We start from the raw sequence: 27,049 nt of genomic DNA on the forward strand, positions 1-27,049 counted from the left end.
GCTATGCCGAGTCCTTTAAAATTCAAACTTTTATGGGGAACAAAATACTTAAACTTAGAGCAACATTTGTTTGCTGTAGTAAGCATCTCGTGTTTATAAATCTATTTTATTTCTGTGCTTCGAATTTCTTGAATTGGAAGGAGGGCCATTAAAATGGGTTTAAACTTAATATCCAACAGTGCTGACAAGCCGATTTTTCCATGGCTAAATGCTTTGCTTCATATGCACTGATCCTCTGAGTAGCGTGTTGGGTACTCTCTTATTTATTCTTTCTTTTTTTTATCAGCCAGGCAGGCCATGTTAATGTGACTGTATGGCATGGTTGAAAGCGGATCGTAAGAAGCAGAGGGTGGAGCAAGTGATATTGCTGTAGGAAAATAGAAAAATAATTTACTGGAGCACTGAGATTTCTCAAGCTTCAGTCATCCTTGACTGGAAAGGCAAGTCAAGGGGTAGGATGTTTTCTTCAAAACAACGTTTTCAAGCTTACTCTGATGATATTCATTTTGCAGAGAAGCTTTTGTGATTTGTACTGAGGACTTCTTAACCAAAATAGTCTTACATCTTTTTGGTAACATGCTGTTGAAAGGTTAATCCCTGTTTCAGTAGTTTGTAATAAAATGTCACCTATTACTGCATTGAAATAGATGAAAACAGAGTTGTCTTTTTTTTTTTTTTTCCTTATTCTTTTTTGCCACTTTCCAGCACGATTGCTTCCTTATGTCTCTTTACTGGAGAGTCTCATTTGGGAAGTCAAAGTGGCCGAAGCAACTATGTCCGTGGGACTGTCGCACGGGGCCGAGTGCTCTGCTCCGTCGCTGTGAATCTTGGCTCTGCTTGCAGCTGCAGCCTCTTCCACGCTTCCAGTTGTATATCAAAGTAATGACACGTGTGAAAATGCAAGCAGTAAGGATGTCGAATCCTTGCTTGTGTGGAACACAGATATTAATATTTAAGTAAAACCACTGAATAGCTGAAATGGCTGCTGCAACGTAGTTTTGAGTGGCTTTTGCGGTAGCGCGAGATGTACACTTAGAATTTTGTCGTATTTCACAGCACAACCCATTGATTTCTGCTGCCTTGCTTCCCCTAAATCACAGCCCCCTCCCGTCCGCAGACACACGCGTGTGCGTGGGCTGGTCCCGCAGTACCCCCTTTGCTAGCGTAGCGCTCTCCTGCCCGTGTTTAAGTGCTCTCCGACAGAATTGTCCACCTGAACGATGTTACCAAAAGGCTCTTTTTAAAGGAAGGTGGTGCCTCTCTTCCACCCAAGCAACATGCGAAAATCACACCACCGAGAGGAACTTGAAGTTCATTTTTCAGTGTCCGTTTATTTTAAGGAGCAAATCTGTCTGAGGTTGTGTTTGAAATTGCCTGCATATTGAAAATGATTCGTTTGAAACGCTCGGTTGAAATGGAAATAAAATCAAACTTTACGGCCAGAGTTCTTTGGGGAAATCGAATAATGGAGTTTGCAAAATCACTAGTGAAGCAAAAGGACCGAGACCCGCAGAAGCAGCTTCTGACAGCGATAACAGCTGATGCATGTGCCGTCTTATTTTATCCGCAGTTTTTCACTAGTTTACTTGCAGAACTAGCTTGTTCAGAGTTGAGGATCTGGATGGGATTTGAAAATGAAGAATTTGTTGTTCTTTTCCAATGTGTGAATACAAATTATGTATGATCTCCTAGATCTTTTAGTGATCTGGAAGGCCTTGATTGGATCTAATTAATTTAGTCATTGACAACTGCAACTAATTTCTTCCTTTTTACAATTTTTCCCCCTGAAACTTTTAAATAAAGAAAAAAATCTATGTATTCAGTATCCTTAAGGCAGAGCTTAAAATACCATCCTTGTCAATTTTTAGAATTTTTAAATACAACTTGTCAACCATGGCAGTTCTTACATATATATTATGTTTGATTTGCTTTGGTCAGGTTCAAATATGCTGCAAGAATTAAGTATCTTGATTGATGTAGATGATGTTCTTTAATTGCAGTAGTAGTTTTAAATATGGACTCTCGGTCAGCAAAAAAAGGCCTTTCTAAAAATGGTTCTCCCTGCTTGGTACAAGATTTTTTTTTTTTTTTTCTTTTTAGGAAAAAAAAAAAAACGGAACGAAAACCCCTCTAAAAATTGGTGAGAGATTTGTTGAGCCACGTGGACTTCTGTTGCTCCGGTCTTGCAGTATGCGCACATTTTCAGTACGTGATGAACAGAACACACTGCACAATAGGATAAAACCAGCTGTAGAGGGTGCCCAGGATTTGTTTTGTGATTCCAGTTTAATATGCTAGCTGGCTGGCTTGGTGTTTAAGGATCATTCTCGAAAAGTTATTATGTTGGTTCCATTTTTGTTTTGGTCTGCTGGATACTTTAAAAAGCAGTAATTAGTTCTGTCAGTTTAAATATTTGGTCAGCAAAATACTGCTTCAGTATAGGAAGGTGCAAAATCACAGCTGCTGGTTTTTGGGCTTGTTTCTAATTTTGAACGTGTGTTGATGTATCACTAAAAAAAGAAGCTCTAGGAAAAATAACAAATCAAAGATACTAATTCTTCAGAGAAGTTTTTCTCTAAAATCAGCCACTGCCCAGCCTCCTGCGGGCACCAGGTGTTTTGTGGAAAACTACAATGTTTATTCCAGTCTTTTTGGGGTTCACTGTTAAATCGGAGGGCACTTAGGTTTTCCCAAGCATTGTTCGGAGGCTGCTGTCCTGCTTGTCTTCATCTTGTTCGTTGTCCTGTGTTTGGGTGGCCTCACAGTTAGCCAGGTAGGGAACAGATCTGGTTGAAAGATCTGGGAAAGATCAGAGCAGTTGTGGATGCCCCATCACTGGAGGTGCTCAAGGTCAGGTTGGATGGGGCTTTGAGCATCCTGACCTAGTCAAAGATGCCCCTGCCCGCGGCAGGGCGTTGGACTAGGTGATCTTTAAAGGTCCCTTCCAACCCAAACCATTCTATGATGCTATGAAAACCATTTTTATTTTCAGCTGGATCTAGGGAGTGGTTAAATCTGGAAGAAAGGGGAAGGAAGGAGATGTCTCCACTAGCCTCGCAGCTTTATTCTGCGTTGCGGTGACTGTGTATCAGTGCTCTCGGTAACTGGAGGGTCGCCTTTGCTGTGTGTCTGCCAGTTCAGAGGAAAGAGCTGCATCAGGTCAACCTAAGAGGCTTAAGGTTGATACCAAGTTCTCCAGCTTATCTGATCTCATGAAAACATTTGCTTGAGAAAACGAGCTAAAAATCCCCTTCAGTCTGAGCAATTGAGATGAAGTTAACTCCGCTTAACCCTTTACTCTTCCACCACCACCCTGCCCCACGTCAGTCCTGGTGCTGTGTTTAACCAGATCGGGCTCTGTAAAGCTTCTTGCTATATGCCCTGTTTCCCAGTCTTAATTATTTATATTCTTTGAATCCTCTTAAGTGATATCCTTAAATTATTGATCCAGCTGCAGGTACAGTATTCCAGCCATGGTGGCACCAATGCCTTGTGCAGTAGTAGTACAGTTTGTGCTCCAAGTTGAAATTGTCCTTAAATGCCTGAGAATCGTGCCATGACTGCGGTCACCGTGCTCTCACTTCGGTGGATGCAGTCAGCTGATGAACCACCGGCTTTCCGGAGACCATGCTTCACAGGACCGTGTGCTCCGTCCTGTTAATGCGGTTTCTTTGCCTTGCACCTGGGTACGTGAACTCACTTTGTTAGTTTTGAGATGTGTTCTTCATCTGTCAGAAAAGGAACAACACCAAGTCCCTCTACCTGCTCTTGCCCTTGCAGGATTGATGAACATTTTCTGTGTGGCTTGGCTATCAGTAGCTGATTTTGGTTAGTGCTGTGCTTAATACTCCCTCTGTCAGTCTGGAATGCTTAAAAATGTGTGCTCACTGGTAGAAACTGTGACATGGGTTTTGCCATTTGTGGCAGATCCTGAGTCAGATGTCATCACTGACAGCTCGAGCTACTTCGCCTTGTTGCAGTTTGGGCTTGTAGCATTGCTGTGACTGTGAGAAGTTCGTTTCTTACTTTTTGTTATGATTAATTTTGGTTCTAAATATCCCAAACTTTTGCTACTGATGACTCATGTGATTTCATACCTCACCTACACAATACGGGTTTAATGTCCTCACACATGTCAAGAGGCTACTGTGTTCCCTTGCCTTGTGTAATAGAGGCTGTCCATAGAATCATGGAATAGTTGGGATGGGAAGGGACCTTTCAAGGCCATCTAGTCCAACCCCCTGCCATGAGCAGGGACATCCCCAACTACAGCAGGTTGCTCACAGCCCCATCCAGCCTGACCTGGGGTGTTTCCAGGGATGGGGCATCCACCACCTCTCTGGGCAGCCTGGGCCAGGGTTTCACCACCCTCAGTGTGAAACATTTCTGCCTTAGATCTAGTCTGAATCTCCCCTCTTTCAGTTTAAAACCGTTACCCCTTGTCCTGTTGCTACAGGCCCTGCTAAAAAGCCTGTCCCCATCTTTCTCCTCAGCCCTGGCAGCTGCAGGAAGGTCTCCCCGGAGCCTTCTCTGCTCCAGGCTGAGCCCCCCCAGCTCTCCCAGCCTGTCCTCCCAGCAGAGCTGTTCCAGCCCTCGGAGCATTGCTGGGGCCTCCTCTGGCCCCGCTCCAGCAGGTCCATGTCTCTCCTGTGCCGAGGGCTGCAGAGCTGGACGCAGCACTGCAGGGGGGTCTCCCCAGAGCGGGGCAGAGGGGCAGAATCCCCTCCCTCGCCCTGCTGGCCACGCGGCTTTGGGGGCAGCCCAGGACTCTGCCTGGGCTGCGAGTGCACATTGCCGGCTCCTGTCCAGCTTTTCACCCACCAGGACCCGCAAGTCCTCCTCCATGGGGCTGCTCTCCATCCCTTCACCCCCAGCCTGTGCTGATACCAGGGGTTGCCCCAACCTGGGTGCAGGACCCTGCCCTTGGCCTTGTTGAACCTCATGAGGTTCACTGGGCCCATTCCTTGAGCTTGTCCAGGTCCCTCTGGATGGCATCCCAGCCCTCAGGTGTGTCAACCACATCACTCAGCTTGGTGTCTTCTGCAAACTTGCTGAGGGGCCTTCGATCGCACTGTCATTGATGAAGATATTAAAGAGCTCTGGTCCCAGTATGGACCCCTGAGGGACACCACTCGTCACTGATCTCCATCTGGACATTGAATCGTTGAACACTGTCCTCTGGGTGCAACCATCCAACCAATTCCTCATCCGCCCAACAGTCCACCCATCAAATCCATCTCTCTCCACTGTAGAGGGGATGTTGTAGGGAACTCAGTAAGTTTGCAGATGACACCAAGTTGGGTGGGAGTGTTGATCTGCTGGAGGGTAGGAGGGCTCTGCAGAAGGATCTGGACAGGCTGGATCGATGGGCAGAGGCCAACTGTATGAGTTTTAATAAGGCCAAGTGCAGGGTCCTGCACTTCAGCCACAACAACCCCATGCAATGCTACAGGCTTGGGGAGGAGTGGCTGGAGAGCAGCCCGGCGGAAAGGGACCTTGGGGGGTGCTGGTTGACAGCCGGCTGAACATGAGCCGGCAGTGTGCCCAGGTGGCCAAGAAGGCCAACAGCGTCCTGGCCTGTATCAGGAATAGTGTGGCCAGCAGGAGTAGGGAAGTGATTGTGCCCCTGTACTCGGCACTGGTGAGGCCGCACCTTGAATCCTGTGTTCAGTTTTGGGCCCCTCACTACAAGAAGGATGTTGAGGTGCTGGAGCGTGTCCAGAGAAGGGCAACGGAGCTGGGGAGGGGTCTGGAGCACAAGTCTGATGAGGAGCGGCTGAGGGAACTGGGGTTGTTTAGTCTGGAGAAGAGGAGGCTGAGGGGAGACCTTATCGCTCTCTACAACTACCTGAAAGGGGGTTGTGGTGAGGTGGGTGTTGGTCTCTTCTCCCAAGTAACTAGTGATAGGATGAGAGGAAATGGACTCAAGTTGCGCCGGGGGAGGTTTAGATTGGATATTAGGAAAAATTTCTTTATGGAGAGAGTGGTCAAGCATTGGAACAGGCTGCCCAGGGAGGTGGTGGAGTCGCCATCTCTGGAAGTGTTCAAAAAACATGTGGATGTGGCGCTTCAGGACATGGGGACATGGTGGCACTGGATTAATGGTTGGACTTGATGATCTTGAAGGTCCTTTCCAACCTAGTGATTCTGTGAACGTGTCAAAGGCCTCACAGAAATCCAGGTAGATGAAAAAGTGGATTAATTTGTCAAAACTGTTCATCTGGTGTGATACAATTAATCAGCAACTTGTTCCAGGGTTTCCCCAGGTTCTGCCTCCCTTATGGGTAAGGGAGTCCCCTTACAAACTTTCTTGTCTCATGGTATAGGGGAGGTTACCACGGAGTTTCTGATGTTTACACAATTTATGGATTATGTTGGAAGGAGTGTAGCCAGGCAGATGACAATATTTGCTCATCACCTGGAATTACTCAGGACAATCAAACCTAAAACCAGCCGTAACATGCTGTGGGAAAGTCTGACTGCATTGAAATGCTGCGTTTTGAAAGGGTGATGAAATTTGTTGTTGCTAACTGCACATCCTACCTGTTCAAAGACCAGAGAAGGGAAATCATCCAAGGTGTGGGTAGTTCTCTCCATCTCCAGAAAGAACCAGAAATGGTACAGAGAGAGCGAGCGCGTGATCGGGGCTGGGATGGCTTCCAGGCAAAGAGGTAGTCAATAGAGTAGGACTCTTGGCTTGAAAAATACGTGGCCCAGGCAAGGGGAGTACAATAGGGGTGTGTACAGTCATTAATATTGCGGAGAAGAACAGGGAAACATTATCATAGTTTGGGCTTAAAAGCAAACAGAAGTAATCCTTTTGGTCAAAGGCTAATTAAGTCGTGGCACCGTTGTCACAGATGATGTGGAAGTAGCTCTGGCTGGAAGAGACTCGTATTTTACGTGACAGGCTAGCGGAAGCTGTCCTCCCTTAACGCAACACAGTGCTGAGCATGAAGCCTCTGGAGATCCCCATCCTGCTTGTAGTGAAAATTTGGAGGTCATACCCTGTTCCCTACTTAACCCTTTCCAAAGCGCTTGCTGTGCTGGCATCTCTTGATGACACGGCACAGAGCTGGGTGGACCTTTGCTGTCTCTCATCATACAGATTCTTGTGCTCCTAGAAGATAAACCAATTATAAGTCAAGTAGCGCAAAGCTCTTATTAATAATACAAGTTTCCTGTGTTTCATATCAAATTCAGCATTAGTTGTTTTTTTTTGAATCTTGACCTGAACTGGGAGTTTTTGGGTTTATGTTTTTCCTAGCAGGATGTTATATTGGTGTCGCAGCAAACATCTCCCTTCCTTGGATACTTGGACACCTATGGAGGTGTCCTGGGTTCTTCCCAATAATATGACAACTTGTCATCTTGTTCCTGTATTGCTCTGTTCTTCCTGATCTGCAGCGTTCTTTGAAAGGCTAAGGTTTGAATGTGATACTTTTTCTTTAATCAGAGAATGAGATTAAGCTGAGGCGGTAAAAGAGATTAATATTTTCTGGATTTACGTGGGTGTGTGACTTCTCATTTTATTTAATGAAAATTAACAAGAGCAGTACTGAAGTCTGGAAGCCCACAGAAGTGAATTTGGACCATTCGGGGGTGGTTGTTTTAAGTTTCATATTCTGGAAATATCAGGGGAAATAGGAGTTTCGTTTCTACAAAATTGAAAAGCTGCTTTGTCTATTCTATTTCTTTAGGAAGCCAAGAATTCAGGAGAAACTTCCTTCTACAGAGATTTTTCTTCTGTGAAGGTCTTTCACCCCCCACGCCCATGCTTGATTTTAATATTCTGTGCTGATTGCCTCCCCCAGAAGAGTTGAAGTGCAAAAAGCCTGTTAAAATCGTGCACTGTTACTCATGCTGTATACTGGGCTCAAATCTAGCCTAATTATGTCACTGCCAAAATTAAGCACTACTCTTTTAGCCTTACTGAGTGAATATCAGACGGAGAAACAGATTTTGCATCAACTGAGTCATCAGGAAAATCCTGATTGTGGAGGCTTTTGTTAGTAGTGGGGCTACAAGGAGAGGGCACAGCTGTACCTTTTGATGGAAGGAAAAAATAAATTGGTTTGTCAACTGGACACCTGGTTTATATGATGTTCGCAGAACAGGTCTTCTGCATTCACCCCATAATTTAGGGGAATTGCATTCCCTAAGGTGCTGGATACAACCTGACATTAGTACTACAGGAGCAGCTAATTTAAGGCATAATTTGTTGCAGTGGTTTGCGATGTACCTGCCAAGCAACTGCGGCAGAAATTAGCCTTACTATGAAGAGGAGATGAATCTCGCTGCTTATGGGGAATAATGACTGTGATTCACCTTTTGGAAATGTGTTACTGGGAAAACCAGGCTCTGCTTTACTACCTCTGCTCAGGAATTATTCCCTGGGCGTGCGGAGCACTGGCGGGAAGATGCCAGCTTATACGAAAAGAGGAAACCTCTCCAGGTAGAAGTGGTTACAAGACACGAAGCAGTCCACAGGTACCACCGATGTCCAAATCTTTCATCGCACCGAGTCCTCTTTTAACCCAATAGTTTTGGTCCATCTTCAAAGCACCTTCTTTTCCCCCGGTGTCCACTGTTAAAATTGTCTTGCCCGTGCAGTGCTCGTTCATCAGTACTTGGCAAACGATGTGATAGAAAAAGAAATCTTGCTTCTGGGCCCTAGCTCCCTAGTTTGTGCTAGACAGAATTGGGCATCCAGAAGTCTCCAGTGGCTGCGTTTGGCCAGCTTTTACCTTCCTGGTTTGGCTTTTTCTTTTATGATGGTAAAGCAGTGTTTCAGTATGGGTAGATTATGACTTCTAAAGGAATTAGAGCAACCTGGGAATAAGTGCAAAGCCTGGAGCAAACTGGAGCCTGAAAGCCCATCCTCACGTGGAAGTATTTTGCTGGCATCTGTGTTACGCAATCCTGTTCTTATGATCCTTAATTTAAAATACAATTTTTACAGGTCCTACTGTTTTGGTTTTGTTTTAAATAACTGTAGCCTTTTGGACACGTTATCTTTTACTTGCATTGCTGGACTTGATAGCATCCTTCCTAACAAAAAGGTTTTATTATAGGATATTTTCAGGATCACAGACAGTTGCCTGTGTAGCTCTAAGGATACAGAAGGCGGCAGCTTGAGGAGTGTTTAGTGTTTTATTGCAATGCTGTTCTTGTCGTCCTTAACTGAGGCAGGATAGATATGGAAGCACAGACTGAATTCATTTAGTCTTGTTCTTTTCCTTCACAGTCCCGATTTTGCCCTACATACAGTATTTAAATACTGGATCTGTTTACAAATACGTTAAAGTTTTAATCATTGCAGCAAATTCCAGGAAACTTGAGCTGTAATTAAAACTGGCCGCTGTTAGCTTAAACCTGGTAGATTTTATTTATTCTGCTCCCAACAGTGTTTCTAAGTTTCTTCTATATACCATGTTGTTCAATTCTCTCCATAGTTTTTCTACCAGCCACTCAGCCATAGGGGCAAGTTGACTTTCTGTTTGAATGGTATTTCTTCCAAAGATTAGAGGAGATGTCTAGGAAAGGTGTAATCTCCTGACAAGTAGTACATGGTAAATTAGCAACCTTCAATAAATAGCTGACACTCTGCTTTTCAATACTGTGGTGTCAAGGTGACTTCTGAGAGGGACATATTCTTTTTTTTAATTATGATTCAGGGACTGAGTCATAAATTGGGGATGGCTTCCTGCGTTCCAGGCACCGGAGTGCTCCCAGTCATGTCAGCATCAGTCTTGCTTTAAGGTTAGAGCAAGACCATTAAATACAAAGGTATTTAATGACTTCTGACTCTGACTTTTGAAGCGCCTGATCTGTGGGTCATTGCAAATTGGGAGACTGTACTGGGACAGTATCACTGCGTGCTCTGTTCTTTTTCTTTTCCCTTGGCTTAGGTCTGCGTAGTCTGAATCACCATTGTTCAGTCTTCCTTGGTATTGCTTTATGAGGAAAATACTCTTCTTTCTGTCTCTCCACTAGTTTTCCTGCGCATCTTTGTGATCTCCTCAACAGAAGCAACAGTTAGAGGGGGAAAAAGGGAAGCTTTCCTTACTGACCGTAAAATTGCTTATATTGTAGTTGTATGGGAATTTCATTAATGCATTGTTTGCTGCCAGTCCTAAACTGTTGTGTAAGACTGGCGTGTTCTCTTCAGTGTATATAATGACACCTGTATGCCAATTTAAATGAAAGATTTTAAAAACACCTCTTTCTTACGGAAATTTTTTGTCTTGCAGCCCTGGAAGAAAGCGTGATTTTTCGCCAGTGCTTTGGAGCCAGTACTTTGAATCTATGGAGGACGTTGTGGTAGAAAATGAAACTGGCAAGGATATATCCTTTTTTCCAGATTGAACTTTACTTATTCGCAGTGACTGGGGCGGTATCTTGTGTTGCGTAGTTTACTGGGGTTCTCTTCAGCTTTTTCATGTACTTCTTCTCCCGTTTTTTCTTTTGTAGGGATCAGTATCAGTAAGTAGAGCTCTCCCTTCTAACTAGAGCTATCCCTTCTAAGCTGACAGATAAGATGTACCTAGCAAGGTCAGTTCCTGGCATTGCTTCTTTAGTAATTGTTAATTTAAAAAAGTGTTTCCACCAGTTCAATAACATATTTTGCAGGGAAATACTCATCAGTTCCCATAGTTTAAACCATATCGGGATCAAAGCTGTTGATTGGTTTTTATTAACGACAAGTAGTAAACTGGCAGTCAGTGAACTGTATGTTCAGGCTGAGTGTCAGCAGTACGACAGATACACCTCAACACTAAACACTTTGATGTTAATAAATACTTGCAAATTTCTAAATGCCTTTCTACAACTAATCCCAGGAAGTTCTGTTCCTGTACACACACGCGCCAACGTACGTGCAAGTAACCTACGTTACAAGTGCACAGGGTCTCTTTGGGGTCCGCAGGATCTCCTACTTGTGCACATAGAACCATAGAATCATAGAATCTTTGGGTGGAAAGGGACCTTTCAAGGCCATCTAGTCCAACTCCCTGCCTTGAGCAGGGACATCCCCAACCAGAGCAGGTTGCTCAGAGCCCCGTCCAGCCTGGCCTGGGATGTTTCCAGGGATGGGGCATCCACCACCTCTCTGGGTAACCTGGGCCAGGGTTTCACCACCCTCAGTGTCAAAAAAATTCTTCCTTAGATCTAGTCTAAATCTCCCCTCTTTTAGTTTAAAACCACTACCCCTTGTCCTGTCACTACAGGCCCTGCTAAAAAGTCTGTCCCCACCTTTCTCCTCAGCCCCTCTCAGCCCTGGCAGCTGCAGGAAGGTCTCCCTGGAGCCTTCTCTGCTCCAGGCTGAGCCCCCTCAGCTCTCCCAGCCTGTCCTCCCAGCAGAGCTGTTCCAGCCCTCGGAGCATTGCTGGGGCCTCCTCTGGCCCCGCTCCAGCAGGTCCGTGTCTCTCCTGTGCCGAGGGCTGCAGAGCTGGACGCAGCACTGCAGGGGGGTCTCCCCGGAGCGGGGCAGAGGGGCAGAATCCCCTCCCTCGCCCTGCTGGCCACGCGGCTTTGGGGGCAGCCCAGGGCACGGTTGGCTTCTGGGCTGCGAGCGCAAAATCTTTATAGTTTCTTTTATACTTTTTTCCAAGCTGACTCCTCTCTGCCAGTCTTCCAGTTACGGTTTAATCCAGCTGATGGCAGTCATCCTCTTGACGTGCTGAAATGGCTGTTGTAGCCAGGCCATTTGCTAACTGGGAGCACCCCACCAAGTGCAGTGTGTGAAGGTACTGGGACGAGACTTCCCACCTGTCCTACCTCTGCCTACAGCTCTGACGAAAGCCAGTTTAGGAGGTACTTCCAGGTCTTTTGGCCTAATTACAAAATGAAAACATTTTTATAAGTGTTTAAATAACACAACATTGTAGTTTAAATACTTGCATAGGTTTTAAGCATGCATATTCTACCTTGGCCATTAGGAAACCCAAACTTTCAAGCTATTTCTCTCCTAATACCAATTTAGTAATTACTTCTCTAATGCCAGTAGGATGTGATGCTTTGAAATGAGAAAATTCTCCCTCCTTGTTGTTTTGCTCAGCTTGTCATTATTTTGTGTTTATTAACTGCATTTTTCCAGTTGATCCTGTCAATTCTTCATCACGTTCACCGTGTCTACCTTTGATGTAAGGGCTGTGCACATCCCTGAGGCTTCATAAATAGTAACATAAAAATGATAAACAGACCTCTTGGGATAGGTGGTGTACATAGGCCTCCAAAATTTAAGCAAATCTTAGTTGTTTGGGATTTATTGTGCTACCTATAACCTCTAACAGAAGCTTGAGCTCCTATATGAAAGGCTGTGGACAGATGTGTACTGTGGAAGCAGATGAATTAACGAATGGAGTTGGTGCCCACTGTTCTGCCCCAGCTACCTGTTACTGCTCCATCAGATCCCTTTGTGTGAACAAACCCCAGCTGATGAAACTGTATTAAGCTGACACAGCTCACTGTAACTGCCTAGAAAGCACCTGCATGAACTCTTTGCAACCAGCAGATGCAAAGGGCACTGCAGTATTCAGCAGAAAAACAGCCTCATCACCAACTGCAGCGAGCACGGTTAAATTCAGAGGAACGCTTTTGTCCACCCCAAGAACAGAGGAACAGCGGAAGGAGGTGAAGTGACTTGTGTGATCTGTTGGTCACAGTTTTGGGCACTGAACACAGATCTCACAACTCCCAGTTCTGTGCCTTTCCCTAAGTGACGTTTTTAGTGATAGTTAAACTGATTTTTCTGTATCTAAATATATACTATAAAGGAACTTTAGCTACCCTAGTGAAGCATCTTTGCTGTGTATAATAATATATATTATATAATAATAACAATATAATTACTTCCAGAGAATTGTCTTTAAAATCTTGTTTACTGGCTTATCTGACATTTTTCACAGAATCACAGAATCACTAGGTTGGAAAGGACCTTCAAGATCATCAAGTCCAACCATTAATCCAGCGCCACCATGTCCCCTAAACCATGTCCTGAAGCACCACATCCGCCACTTTCCTCGGAAGTAATAAGAAAATACACCAAATCAAAATTACATGCTCTGAAGTGCATGCTGATCCTGGTTTGTTTTTTCTCTTAGTTGTGCATTTCACTGTTGTGCACAGGGGGAAAAGAGTACGGGCATGAGATGCATGGATAACAGGGAGAAGACCTGGGCAGCGGGAAAATAACTCTTGAAGCTTAAATAAAGTGTGTTAGGTTTTGTCCAGGTTATGCTTGCACATGCCTATTGATCAGAGGGAGAAATGAGGCTTCAGGTACACCGGAGTAGAAACAAAACACTGTGGGGTATTGCAGACTCCAAAATACATTCAGCTAAGTAACTTCAAATAACTCTATGAAATGTCCTTAACTGTTCATACACTTTTCGAATTTACAAAAGCGGATTGGAGGGACCTGTCTTACTGCTGTTACACGGTGGAGGCCATTCGGCTCTTTCCTGGGCTGTATTTACTGTAAGTAAGCTGCTGCTTTATAGAAGCGTATATATATGCAAATATAGTCATCTGAGTGTGGAAGGCAACTAACCATTCAGCTATGTTCAGCACAGGAAAATCAATTCCGAAATCTGTCCTGGTGCGCACCTGGACACTCCAGTCTTCTAAATATTTCGCTGTCAGTGTGTATATTAAATAGGCAAAGCGCACGCAAAGGTTTGTCGACAAGGTTTTAATTACCAGCAGTAACCAAGACTACATCTGCCAAATAGCTTGCATGTTTTAATGAAATGCCAAAGACATTTCTCATCATAAGCATATCCATTTTTTTTCGGAAGGCTGCTTTTTCACGACTACTAGTGAAAGTTCAACAGCTTTATCTCATCAAAATAATATTACCTTTGCATGATTGAGGTCCTGTTTATCGAGAAATCTCATTTGCTGCTCAAGCAACTCTCTGAAACACGAACTGAGGGGGTGTCAATAGGAGTGAGTGTGGGGACTGACCAAACCAAAATTCCTCCTTCCCACCCATTCCTTTTTAAAAAATGAAAGGAGTTAAGGAAGAAATCGTCTAAAGGATTTCAAGTAAAGTAAAATCACTTGCAGTGTGTGATTTTTATTTGGGACCTTTTTAATCCTAGTCTAGTGCCCTTAACAGATGGATGCTATAGGATGACTTTCATGGAAGTGCGACTGGACAGATGAAGTCTCTACGTCTCCCCTGTGCCCATATTTGTTACCTTTTAGGAGTTTGGTGGGCTGTAGAGCACTTAACCTTTCAGCAGAGATTCAAATGAGTAAGAGAATGAACATTTTGGAAGAGTCACTACCAACTGCTCTTGAATTCCCAACATGACTACTGTTGAGTAATGCTGATGGTGTGATCATAAACCGTCTGGAATTGTAATGAGACACATTAGAAAAATACTTTGCCAACTGGGCTGTAGTTTTGGTATTGAATAGTAGTTTTACACCTAACAGTTCATTTGTAACTTTAGCTGACCCAGAGACTGGTGCAGATAGGGCTCTTCTAAAACTGTTGAACTTTAAGTCTTAAATCTCTGTCTTACTAAATCCTGTAGTTGCTTGCTTGTAGCTCATTAGTTGCCAAGATGGACGGATGTCTTTTCCTCTGCCAGTTAGTGGTTTTGTTACGGTATACAAGTGCCTTAAACAGATCCAAGGAAGGTCACTGCTTTTCACTGGAGGCAGAGGTATGAAGTCCCATTTTTCTGACTTAAGGAAAGGACTTCTTAACCAGACACTTCCACCCCCTCTAGAGCTCTAATAGCTTGCCAGTACCTTTTGTACGTTTAAAAAACTCCAGAGTTGAATTTAGCAGAGTGATTGCAGTTATAACATCGTGCCTTACAGTTACTAACTTTACTGTTAGCAATTAACAAAGTTCATACACAAGATTCACACAGATTTATGCCTTGCACTTGAGCCTGCATCTGGAGAAAGAAACTACCACAGCGGTTAGCTCGTGCCTTTCTGTGGCTGCTATAGAATTATTTCCTTTGGGCATTTTGAAATGAAAGTTTGCCCCAAGCAATCAAGTGTTAAATGTTTGGGATGAACCAGGACTGAAAAAAACCCAAAACAACCAAAGAACGTTTCCCCACAAAAACCAGGAAGAAAACAAAATTGGGAAGCACTGAGAGTAACAATCTATAAATAAAATAACAGTCTGCAGGAGTGACATGCTTCTGTCTTATTTTGCTTATTGACCTGGTAACGTCCTGGATGATGTGTTTGTACTTCTCCTGGCCAAAGTACTGTGGTTTGGATAAAACTCAGGGCACCAGAAAGCTTCCCATTCTCTCACATCATGTTGAGATGATCCTCTTTCCTTACTCCCTACTGACAGTAGTTTGATTTTTAGCAGCAGACTGCTCATCTGACTAGTTAAATTATTGCTTAGATGCATAAGCACCTTGCAGATTGAGGTTTCAGCATGTCTTTAGGGGCTCTAAAATATTAACTTGTGGATTCAGTGGGTTTTGGGAGAGCAACTGCTACGGTCATTCAGGACTTGAATAGCTGAACAATCAATGAGGATGGGGTAGCTTCCAGATCTCTGCCCATTATGTAGGTGGTTCTGTAAATCTCAAGAAATTCCCCCACTCCTGCAGGACTGTTATTTAAATAATCAATGACCCCTTAACACAAAAATCTTCCTTTCAACAAAGAATGCCACTTAATCGCTGTGATTCCTGAAGTAGCTTACATAAATGGAGCTGTCAGGGACAAACGAGCCATAATCATATTGCAGCCCTGCCTCACTTTAAAAAGATTCCTCACTTGGTTCCCCCCGACCCCTTTGGTTTAAGCAATTTTGGTACGTTTCAGCATTACTTTAAATGCTGTTCTTTGAGAGCAAATTGAATGTGTGCTGCAAAGCAGCTGCTTCCTGTCTGCTGCATAGCTGAGCTGCTTCATCTTCATCTCTGCTGTGTAGCCAACGCTAATTTTGTAATTAGGGGGGCTTGGGGAAGGGGGGCATTACTTTGGTGGCTGCAATCCCACTGCTGCGTTTCAGTTTTCAGAGGTGCTACAGAGCTTGTACTCATTATCCTAGAAAACACGAGTCCTGTCTTACGCACAGTGAAATAAATGTCCTCGGAGACGGCGTGAACAATGGTGGAAAGGATGGAGCTTTGGTTTATTAAGGATAGTTTCTATGGAATATTCTTGCTTGCTTCCTCTGACACCGCGTGCAATCCAGGTTCAGCCATTTTGCTGGCAGTAGAGGGTTTTTCTCGCACCATCCGAGCCTTTGCTGTTGTTTCAGGGAGCGCTTAATGTTGCTAATCCTTTTGTAGGTGAGGTGTGGCACTTTGCAAATTATATTATCTTTGTCCCTTCTTGCAGTCTGCAATCATTAACAGGATTCAGTGTAGGATTGTGGCTTTAGATCTCCGGGGCCACGGTAAGTAAAATAAATACATTTAAAATCACATAAGCATGTTACACGCTCTCGTTTTTTCAGAAAGATATAATGAATCCCTCCCAAGATGACTAAGAAAGCATCCTTAAGGCATTGTTATTCAAAAGCATTCCAATTCCAATTTCAAGAATTCCAATTCCAAATTCCAATTGTTATGCAAAAGCAGGGCTGGAAAAGTGGCTTCTGGAGCTCCGCAGCCACCTGTCCTCACGTGCCAGAAGCTGAGACTCCCTGTGCCTTTGTGCGAGGCGGTGGTGGACTTGCGGACTTGTTCCTTCCTGCATTCTGGCACAACCCCTCTTTATAGCTTCATAATCTATAGGTGCTCTTTACAAGCAGAAATAATGTCTGTTCTTTAGTTTTAGGATACATTGCAAATATGGAACAGTTATGGGGAACATTTCCTACCCGTAAGCTATAATGCGATAAAGTACCAACCGTTCCTATTAATTCTGGGTTTCTTAATTATTCATGTTAACTGCAGTAGGCTCGCTCTTAGTAAGTGTGCCAAAAAGCTTTGTACAGTGGCTGCTCGAAGTCCTGAGGGCTCTGAAGCTTTTCAGCTTATATGAACTTAATTTTTTTGTTCTTTCAGGAGAAACAAAAGTTAGGAATCCTGAAGATCTGTCTGCAGAGACTATGTCAAAGTAAGGAAGCTTATGCTCTCTCTTCGGTGTTTCTCTTTTCACAAATCTTTATTTTCTTTCCTTGATTGAACAATAAACTACTTGAGGACACACAACCTTCATTCAAGGGAGCTGGATGGTTCAACCTTTGGCGGTTGGACTTGATGATCTTAGAGGTCTTTGCTAACCTTTATGATACTATGAAGACAGTTTCATTTCACGTGATTCTGGTAGTTATCCCTTATTTTCCTTCCATTTTGAGACAGTTTGAAATTTATTTGAAATTATATCTCTTCCAGCTGAGCCAGGTTCCAAACTGGAGTTGTTCCCTAGCTGACCTCAGTTTTTAAACTCGCTTTAAAGATCAGTGGCTTCATTGCAGTGAACACTTCAAACCTGCAACGCACTGTAACGCTTGCTAGAGATTTCCTAAGACGAGGGGAATGATTTCCTCAGACATAACCGACTGCGACATTTTAGCTTGAAATCACCGGTTTGATTCTTCCTCGGCTCCTCGAGCGAACGTTCAGAGCGTGCCCAGCTTGGACTGGCGGCATCCCCAAAGTGTGGGTCACAGACCGAGACTTTCAGGCGTGGAGGGAGTTGCTTTTTCAGACTACCACGACCTGCTTTGGGATGCAAATCGCCCTCTTGACAAAGCTGTAAGAAAAGCAAATACCAACTGCTAAGCACATTACTGTTAGGTCCACATTTAGTACAAAGAGACTCTTTGCTACGACTACAATTAAATCGGGATGGATTTTGTAACCTTCATATGAACAAATCCACTTGGTTTGTTGTGGGGAGGCCATGTGTGAAATGTATTCTGACTTCCATTGTGTACCTTATTGCTACTGCTTATGGCTTGTCAGGTCCTGATGTGTTACTGTCCTGAGGAGATGCCGTATGAAATGGTTAGGATTTTTAAAATCTGGAGCAGCACTACTGTGGGGGGAAAACAAGTTGCCTTTTGTTTTTAAACCTTTCTGTCCTTTAGCAATGAGCTTGAAAATTATTTTTGAATAGGTTTAAATGGCAGCCTTAAATTGTAACCGTTTTTTTGGTTGGATTTTTTTTTTGTCAAATCCTCAAGCAATTTTCTCTGACAGAGCAAACAAGCTGGTCAACTTTTTTTTTTTTGGACTTGTTTTCCATTTCCTATTTCCAATACCACTCAGGTCTCCGGTTCCTCTGAATGATTTTAGTCAGGAAAGACAATTTGGGTGTCTTAAACTACAGTGCTCTTCGGTAGCTTCCAGCCGTTAGCTCTGCTGTTGTTTTGAGGTTTGTGAATCCAGCTTTCACCTACTGCAGTGACAGCTTCAGTTTAAAGTAGGTGCCTTATGGAAAGGATGAGGAAATCACCCCTTGCCTTGTAGTATCTGTGCTCATAGAGTCTGAATCCTTTTGCTTGTGCTCCGTGCCGTTTATCTTTGCCTTGGTCAGTAGGGCTCAGTTATTTTCCCTCTAATTGCAAACGGTTTCCCCTTTCAGAATGGCAAATTTCTCAGTCTACACTTCCATGCAAGAGGATTTGACAGCTTTTTCTCACCTTTTATTTAACATTCCCACCAGCTAATGTCAGTGTAAAATGTTCTCTTCAGGGATTCCTTTTAAATGAGCACTTTCTGATAAAAAAATGGAAATGATGTGCTTGTTCGGGAAAGTATTGGCTTGAATGATTTCCTGTATTGGTACTTAGATCAAGCAGTGGTAAGAGAATAAACTTGTCTCAGTTACCTGTGGGTTAAATGCGCGTACAGACAGGATTTGGAGCCAGACATCTGTCTTGGATCTGTACTTTCTCCTCGCGTTGTACCAATCTGCTTCAGAAATGTGTCAAGGTAGAGATGCTGACCATGCTTGTATCTCGACCTGACAGAGACGTTGGAAACGTGGTTGAAGCTCTGTATGGGGACCTTCCTCCGCCGATCATGCTGATTGGGCACAGCATGGGGGGTGCCATCGCAGTACACACAGCGGTCGCAAATTTGGTGCCAAGTTTACTGGGTCTGTGCATGATCGACGTTGTGGAAGGTGAGTGTGTGTGCCCTTGGATAGGCTTCTGTACCCTTGGATGGGGCCCTGTCTTCCACGTTGATCTTTTTCTTTCATCCCCAAATCCCTGAATATAGAAAGTTTTGTCCAGTTTTTAAACCAATGCCAATTCCATCCTCCGAACAGATGCTACCTACACAAAAGTCTTTCTAGTGTGACCCCTCCTTTTTCTTTTCCAGATGGGCGCTCCGTTTGCTATTTTCCTGATAATTTCTTTGCATTACTTTCTTGTTAGCGGGGAGAAGGGTGGCTTTTTATTTAATGCACGGTGCTGATGAGTGGTTACTGCCATCTCTTACTTTCTGAATGTCCTACCTGTTCAAATATTAATTCTGTAATGTGGGAGCAGGTGTGACTGGGCTTAGGAGTACTAAGCTGTACTTTCCTCAACAGCATTAAATCCCCAGCGAGCTCCATCTCTCTCTGAGGGTGTTCCCTGGTAGCCAGATCTGTCTAGAGGGATGTGGCAATTATTTCATCAGATTCCATAAAGGTAATATACTTGGTTTTAGGTACAGCCATGGACGCGTTGAACAGCATGCAGAACTTCTTAAGGAGTCGTCCCAAAACATTCAAGTCACTTGAGAATGCCATTGAGTGGAGGTAATGCATGGGCTTATGCGGTCTCCACATTCCTTGTCTTTGTAGCTTGACTGCTGAAGGAAACAAAGTTTATATAATTTGTCCGTTTTCTCCTTTCACGTTCACTTCCCCAATCATTGTCGCCAGTTCCTTGGCTGATTTGACAGGGAGGGAGAGGTCTCAAAGATAATTAATTTCCTGGGGGAGTTGGCTACGCATTGGAGAAGGATCCTCTAAGAGCTTCAGCTGATGGAAAGCTTAATGGTGTGAATTGCAGCTTCCTTCTAAGTGTCCCAGCTATTACAGAAGAAGCTTGAAACATCCATCCATGTGTAAGAAACAAGACTTCTTTCCGATTCAGCGAGAATTACCGATACATTTGGCAGCTGAGTTTGAAAGGGAGAGGCCTCACGGTTAAGTTTATAGATTGGACTACAGAAAGCCCAGTTCTGTTCCCAAATACCCATGTAGTTTCTGCCCTCTCCCTGTCCCCTGCAATGAAATGGGTGTAACCCTATTTCAGTGTTTCCCCACCACCACTTCTTCCACCGGTCTTTTAAATTCACAGTTCCAGTGACAATGGGGGTCGGAGTAAGTCGGCACGTAGCGCGAGGCACTCCGAACGCCTGCTGGGAGCAGGAGGTTTGGGAATGGTTTGGGGAAATCGTGAGCTGTAAAGGGCTTTTGCTCCTGAGTCTGGGCCTGCTAGTTACTGATTCTGTTTAGTGACTATTTTTGTCCTTCCGTTTTTTTCTTTTCTAGTGTAAAAAGTGGGCAAATAAGAAATCTTGAATCTGCCAGAGTTTCTATGGTCGGTCAAGTCAAACAGTAGGTGTTTGTTTTTTTTTTTTTAAAGCTCTTAAAGTCGTCTTGTCTGTTTTACAATACCATTGCTACAGAGCGTAAATGCACTTAAAAGTGAAATTTTCTTCTAGCAAATACAAATTTCTTATCATTTGATCACAGCTGATACTGGCAGCGGCACTGAATAGTCGTGGCACTTAGAATGTGCCATGGCCAGAATTTCCCTGCGGCAAAATCCGCTAAGAGCCGTGTTTTTAAAAGTTTACTGCTGTTTGAGTATTCCTTGTTTTGTCTGCGTTTCCTCCTATGTTAAGAAATAAGTGTTAATCTGATGCCTCTTTTGCCCTAAGTCGGGTTGGCCTTCTGGGTATGGAATCTTTCACTTTTAGAAATGATGTAATTATCTGTTGCCTTTCGGGAGTGATCTGAGGTGGGTTTGCGGGGATCAGAGTAACCTGCTTGTGCCGCTCTAATCCTTGACGTACCTGGAGCCTTTACAAATGCCTCATACTCCATTAGGAAAAGCTGATGTTGATTATTTGACCATTTCCGCCTCCTCTAAGTAGATGTTTGCATTTATATTTGCACTGGGATGCATGTGCTGCACAGGCACTTGTCCCATGGCTAGTCATGCCTATATTTCATCCGCAGCTACTTTTAAACTTCAGGGGATTTTTTTCAGCCAGTGTCTGAGAAATTGCTGACCACTTTAGGTTAAAACCTGGTTGGATTTTTTTGTTTTGGCAGGGAATCAGTTTCTGCTTTTCTTCTCACAGGTGTGAAGGGGCTGCCAGTCCTGAATGCCCTAAAGCCATAGTGGAGGGTATTATTGAAGAAGAGGAGGAGGAGGAAGAGGAGGAGGAAGGGGGAGGCTCTGTCAACAAAAGGAAGAAAGAAGATGACACAGAGGTGGGGAATTTCTTGTTTTGTTTTCAGCTTGTGCTTGCGCGATGCCCCCCTGCAAGAGTAGTTGTCCAAATTGTTCTAATACAAAGTGGAGCAATTCCAGGGACTGAAAACTTTATATTGTGACTGTTGTTTTTTTCTTTGTCTCGTGCCACTGTTTCTATCTTGGACTGTTACCTGAAAGTGTGTGTCTGGTTTTCTCTCCTGAGGTGCTCACAGATTTAATGCATAGGGCCTGAAATGGGGCTTCGGGTCTGAATGAGGAATGCTCTTTTCCGAGTCTTTGTGGTATTTTTGTTTCTTTCCAAGGCACAGTAGCATTCAGGAGGTCATACAGGCAATTGCAACCTAGGAACGTAAATTCCTTGAGGAAAGTCATTGTAGCCAGCTTAGCCCATTGTATTTCTGTGTCACCTAAGTGAGAGCCAAGCCTGAATGTTCAGACTATTTCTGAGCTATTTGTGCCAGTAAAAAAATAGCAAATTTAAGTGTCCTGAAAACTGCAGCCTTCTCTTCATCTATAGGTGTAGCTCCTGCTGGCTTTCTTGTTCCCTACTCGTGTACTTTGGTTGTGATTTTGAAATTTAGGAGCAAGGAGGGTCATCCCCTGGAAGTGTGTAATCCACCAGAGGGAGCCAGTATTTTTTATATATGCTTCCAAGTAGTGCTCCGAGTTTGTCTTGTTTCAGCTGTTTTACTGATCACTAATGCAGAGCTCTCTCTCCTCCCTGCAGACAAAGAAGGAGCACTTATACACGTGGAGAATTGAACTGGCAAAAACAGAAAAGTACTGGGATGGCTGGTTCAGGGGTTTATCTAACCTCTTCCTGAGCTGTCCAACTCCAAAGCTTTTGCTTTTAGCTGGTACGTGTCTCTTCCAGTCCTGTTTCAGTTCAGTGTCTGTTCACTTCGATGATGTCCCACTTGTATTTCAGAGAATAGGGCCAGCATTTGGCTAATGTCTTTCTCTGAGAATAGCAAACCTGTCTCTTCCACCTTGGCTTTTCTGTGTATCTTGAAATATCAGAAAACAGTCCATTTGATCTGTGCCGATCTGGAATTGGGCTGTGGGCATGGTGGTGTTGGGTTGACGGTTGGATTTAATGATCTTAGAGGTCCTTTCCAACCTTAATGATTCTGTGATTCTATGGAATTAGTTCAGAGCCTCTAATATCAAAATAGCACATAATGACATACTCCATGTGTTGCTGCTGCTGGACAGGTGGTTTTGTTCTATGATGTGGAAGAGCAGCAAACAGGACAGATCTAAGACTCCACTACTACAATATTTTCCTACAGATATGGGCATGATTTGATGTTTTCAACTGAAAGCCAAATTATCAATGTTCTACAACCAGCTGTAGGCCCTTTTTGTGCCTTAATAGGAAATACAGTGTGTAACCAAGATAAATATCCTTTTAAGTTGTATGGAGGGATGTGTTCTTGCATTTCTGGCTGGGATTCTTTCCTGTCACATTACTCTCCTGAGGTGCAGCACTGAAATGTCCTAGTGGTGGGTGACAGAGATGTTTCTTATGTGTTTTTCAAGCCAAATGTCTCTTTCAAAATACCAAGTAAAGCCCTGCTTAGACAGTCATGTTCTCTCTGGCTTTTCTCCAATACATCTGTTTATTTGATTGTAGGTGTTGACAGGCTGGATAAAGATCTAACAATTGGACAGATGCAAGGTAAATATTTAATATTGTTACTCTACCCTTACTGTAATGCTCTTTTTGGATGATAGCTTGTTACTATGGGTACAGGAATGAGAGATAGCTGGAATGGCCTCTTACCAGGTGCAGTCTATATAGAAACAAATGTGCATTAAAGAATCAGTCCATCCCAAAGTGTTCTCTAGTTGTCTGTGGTTGTAGGAAAGGTGGAGAAGTTGAGAAGGGAAAGGTTCAATTAGAAGTTGTGAAGGGCTGTTGCCATGGTTTTTGTTCAGTCTGATGTTCAATGTTTCCAGCAACGGAGCTGCCACACTTCTCTTGGGTCAGAATGATTGTCTGTGAGGGCTTCTTTTTTCCCTTTCTAACTACATTCCTGATGTTCCTATCTAGAACACTGGGACCATCCAAAACTGTCTGATCTCGCGGTGTTTCTGGGAGGCATCAGACCAAGATTCAGCATCTGCGTTAATGTTTTGGACTTGTTTTTTTTTTTCCCCATCCCAGCTTCATTGATTTCCAGAGCAACCAATGTTGGAAAGTAGTATTGGGTAGCAGGATAAGCATTACGTGAAGGTAGATCTGATAATGGTTCCAACTCTGAAAGGTAGTCTCACCTGTGTCAAGAAGCATTAAGAAGTTTAGCTTCGTTCTACCTCCCGGGAACCTGCTCTAGTTACACCTGGGGAAGATGAATTAAGCAGCCGGTTTTCCCTTTCTTTGGAAACTGTCTGCTGTGTGTATTGTACAGTTTGCCCTAGACTCCTGTGCCTTCCCAGGTCGTTCTTTGCCAGATGCATATAGTGAGGTTTGTTTGTAAAGAATGTGAGATCCTGTTTGGAAGAGTTCATAAATTCACAGTGCTCTTAAGGGTGCAGTGTCTGACGTTTCCTGTGTACGCAAGAGCTGCTTGCCTAAACTGTTGCTGTTAGAAATCAAGACCGCTTAAAAAGCAGCTCCAGTGATGACTCTCTTGATCTGCAGGGAAGTTTCAGATGCAGGTCCTCCCGCAGTGTGGCCATGCAGTCCATGAAGATGCTCCAGACAAGGTGAGCCTTGTGAATGAACTACCCCACGGTAGAAGCTAGATAAGTCACAATCTTCACAGCTTAAAGGCAAAGGAGTCTGTTGCTTACTATGAAGCAGAGATTGTACTTCAAGCGGCATTTTTTGGCACGACACCTTAACTGGCTATTCGCAAAACAGCTTGGATTTTTAAGCTGGCTGGAAAGCCTGGGCTAAGATGTTACGTGACACAGGGCTTGGCTAGGTTACAGGTTTAACTCTCAGCTAGTGGTGATATACCCAGCTCTTACCATGTGGAGTGTGGATTTATCCTCCCTGTCTTTCCTCGTGAAGTTCTCCACTCTCCTTTGAACTAAGCTGCAGCTTTTGGGGTTGATCTGTGTTTTGCTGAGTTGGGTGGCTCACATTTTCCAAATACAAAACAAATGTTGCCGAAACAGCTTACAGACTGACGGAGCAGTGCTGCTTCTGAGTACTGCTGAAGTTAGTGTCCAGAGACAGGAATGTGGTGCAGCCAGTGGAGCCTGTGGTTGGAAACACGTCTGGTTTTAAAGCTTGTTCTACGCTGACCGCTGTGAGTCTAAAACTCAGCCTTTCTGTGCTTCGCTTTGCCAATCTGAAATAGTATGTTTATCTAAACATACTGAGTTGTTATTCTTTTTAATATACATTCTAAGCAGTATTATTACCCTCAGGTTACTGTCTTGATTTATTCTTCATAGGAGTAACTTGCATCGTGATTTCACCAGACCTTTTTTCCTTGCTAAGCTTAGGCATTGCTTTAAGAATTACTGAAGAAGGTGGAGAAAAAGTTTGGTCGGTTCTTGATTGTGAGGTCAGTGTCAGAGTAAAGGCGGAAGCATGTGGTTCCTTTATTTTATATAAAAGTGTTTTTTTATATAAAAAGTTCCTTTTTTATATACAGAGCTCTTAGTTTTAAAGGAGCAAACTTGATTCAGCAAGAGGATCCTGAGGACATGAACTGTTTTTGGAAATGCTGCAGGCTTTGAAAACTGACTGGATTTCTTGTTATCTTCGTGTCCCTTTAAATTCCCACTGATTTTTTTCCCTCCTTCCCTCAGGTTGCTGAAGCTGTTGCGACGTTCCTGATCCGTCACAGGTTTACAGAGCCCATCGGTGGATTCCAGTGGTAAGGCTCTGCGGGTGCCAGAGCTGTGCAGTCCTTGAGCAGAGGTCTTGCTCTTACTGCCTGCATGTTTGGCTCTCGGTGTGCGAGGTTGGAATTTTAGCTTAATGCTAAAAACCACATGTAAACAAACAGCTTTGAATCACAGCCAGTAACGCATTTGATGTTTGTGTCCTCTCTAAACTTCTCGCCTATTAACTTGTGTTCATGAAACTTCCTTCCTTGGAGGGGAGGAACGAAGCAGGTCCTCCCTAGCCGATTCCTTTCTTTATAGCCTGCCAGAAGACAGAATTACAAGTTTTATGGGTTTTAGTTTAAATAATATTTTATTTAAGTAATCACGGCCCCGTGTTTTGGAAACAACTTGCACCACACTTCTTTGGCCAAGAAATGCTGGTGAGATTAGACAGGTAAAGCTGTGTGCTTCACTTTGCAGACTTTCCATACTTACCTCATGGGTTTTCATATCATAGTGAACAGTAGAAGCCAGGCCTCTGCGATCAGCCACACGGCGGTTGTGACTGATAAGGTTGACTGGAAAAACTCCCAAAGTCTTAGTTACAGTACCATAAAGCTAATAACTAAACCAACACTTAGACCTCATAGAAGGTACTAATCTATTTCAGGATCATCTTTCAGGTGAATGGTAAAATAAGCATGTTTCTTAAGCAGTCCTGAAAAGTCTTCCTGCTTTTAGCTAAGAATTCTTTCACAAAAGCTCGAAGTGTGATGCTGTAGGACTGGCAATGCTAAAGAGGTATTGCTGGATGATCTCTTTCTGGCTTTTTCCCCCTTTATCCTGTGCCCTTGGGGGTGAAACAGTAGAAATGCAGGACTGTGGACTGCATATTTTAAATCAAATGAACGGATATAGTGTAGGTTGATGTGTAAATGGTGAGAGAGGGAAAAGACCAAAGGACTGTACTGCACTGTAATGTTGAATCGCCACCGTGTATTTGGCAACCTGTGCTATCTCTGAGTCTTGAAGGAGCTAACGTGTTGCTCCTGCGATTATGGTTGTAGCAAAAGAAGCTTTAAACCAAGAGGCTTGAAGAAGGCGAGGTGGCTTTCTGGCCTTACTGTGTCCTTAAGCCATAGACAGCAACAAGTTATTGTTGGATGCATCAATGCTGATTTTAACCTGCGTGATAGACTCCTTTTGGCCTTCTTTGATCTTGGGTAATCAACTAAATTTAGGGTTTCGCAGAGTCAAATATCTGCAGAGAATACCTTGATTTTTAACGTGTGACCTTTCTTCCACTCTCCTTTTTCCCTCCTAGTGTGTTTCCTGCTTGTTAATACCCTGGTGTTCTCCAGCACTGCGTCCTGTTGTAAATAAACTGCACCAGAGGCCACTGTGATGTATCCATATCCTTTCATCTCCAGTTAAGCAGCAGTGAGAAGTTGGTGCGAGATTTATCCCCTAGAACTAGTTCTCCAGAACGTGTAAATGCTTAGGGACTTCCTTGCTGGGAAGCAGCTTGTACTGAAGACCATGAAAAGCTCTTCAGGCCCTTGGAAGTGGGCTCCTCTCTGCTGCCACAAGGAAAGACCTCCTGAAATCCCAAGTAGTTGATCATACCGATCTCCGTCGATTCTCAGGCTTTCTGGGACCCAACGGCAAAGGGACTGTTGGCAGTCCAGATCCACCGAGGGCATTGCAGCATAGCCAAAGGCTTCAGGATTTCTCCATGGAATCATCCAATCGTCTTTGAAGTGCCCCTTAGGTTTGTTTTTTATATACACCTTTCTTTCCCCTAAAGCAGACGAGGAATCGGCTTCATTGGGAGCTCAGGTTTCATCTCACCAATGCCAG

General features: G+C 43.8%; 1 protein-coding gene across 1 annotated transcript in view; it reads left to right on the forward strand.

The window, feature by feature from the left end:
- The window catches only part of PPME1 (protein phosphatase methylesterase 1), a gene marked incomplete at both ends in the record, with an annotated part of 31,515 nt that extends 6,275 nt beyond the window's left edge, over positions 1-25,240 (forward strand). The window contains 12 exons of the mRNA XM_082010516.1: positions 10,254-10,347; positions 13,387-13,479; positions 16,339-16,396; positions 17,010-17,061; positions 18,923-19,077; positions 19,611-19,701; positions 20,443-20,508; positions 21,261-21,393; positions 22,125-22,254; positions 23,034-23,078; positions 24,045-24,109; positions 25,169-25,240. Coding sequence (XP_081866642.1) covers positions 10,254-10,347; positions 13,387-13,479; positions 16,339-16,396; positions 17,010-17,061; positions 18,923-19,077; positions 19,611-19,701; positions 20,443-20,508; positions 21,261-21,393; positions 22,125-22,254; positions 23,034-23,078; positions 24,045-24,109; positions 25,169-25,240 — 1,054 coding nt within the window. The remainder of the gene's footprint in view (positions 1-10,253; positions 10,348-13,386; positions 13,480-16,338; positions 16,397-17,009; positions 17,062-18,922; positions 19,078-19,610; positions 19,702-20,442; positions 20,509-21,260; positions 21,394-22,124; positions 22,255-23,033; positions 23,079-24,044; positions 24,110-25,168) is intronic.
- Positions 25,241-27,049: the final 1,809 nt, after the last annotated feature.

The sequence above is a fragment of the Phaethon aethereus genome (assembly GCF_964289735.1).
Source record: "Phaethon aethereus genome assembly, chromosome: 1".
In the NCBI taxonomy this organism is placed as follows: domain Eukaryota; kingdom Metazoa; phylum Chordata; class Aves; order Phaethontiformes; family Phaethontidae; genus Phaethon; species Phaethon aethereus.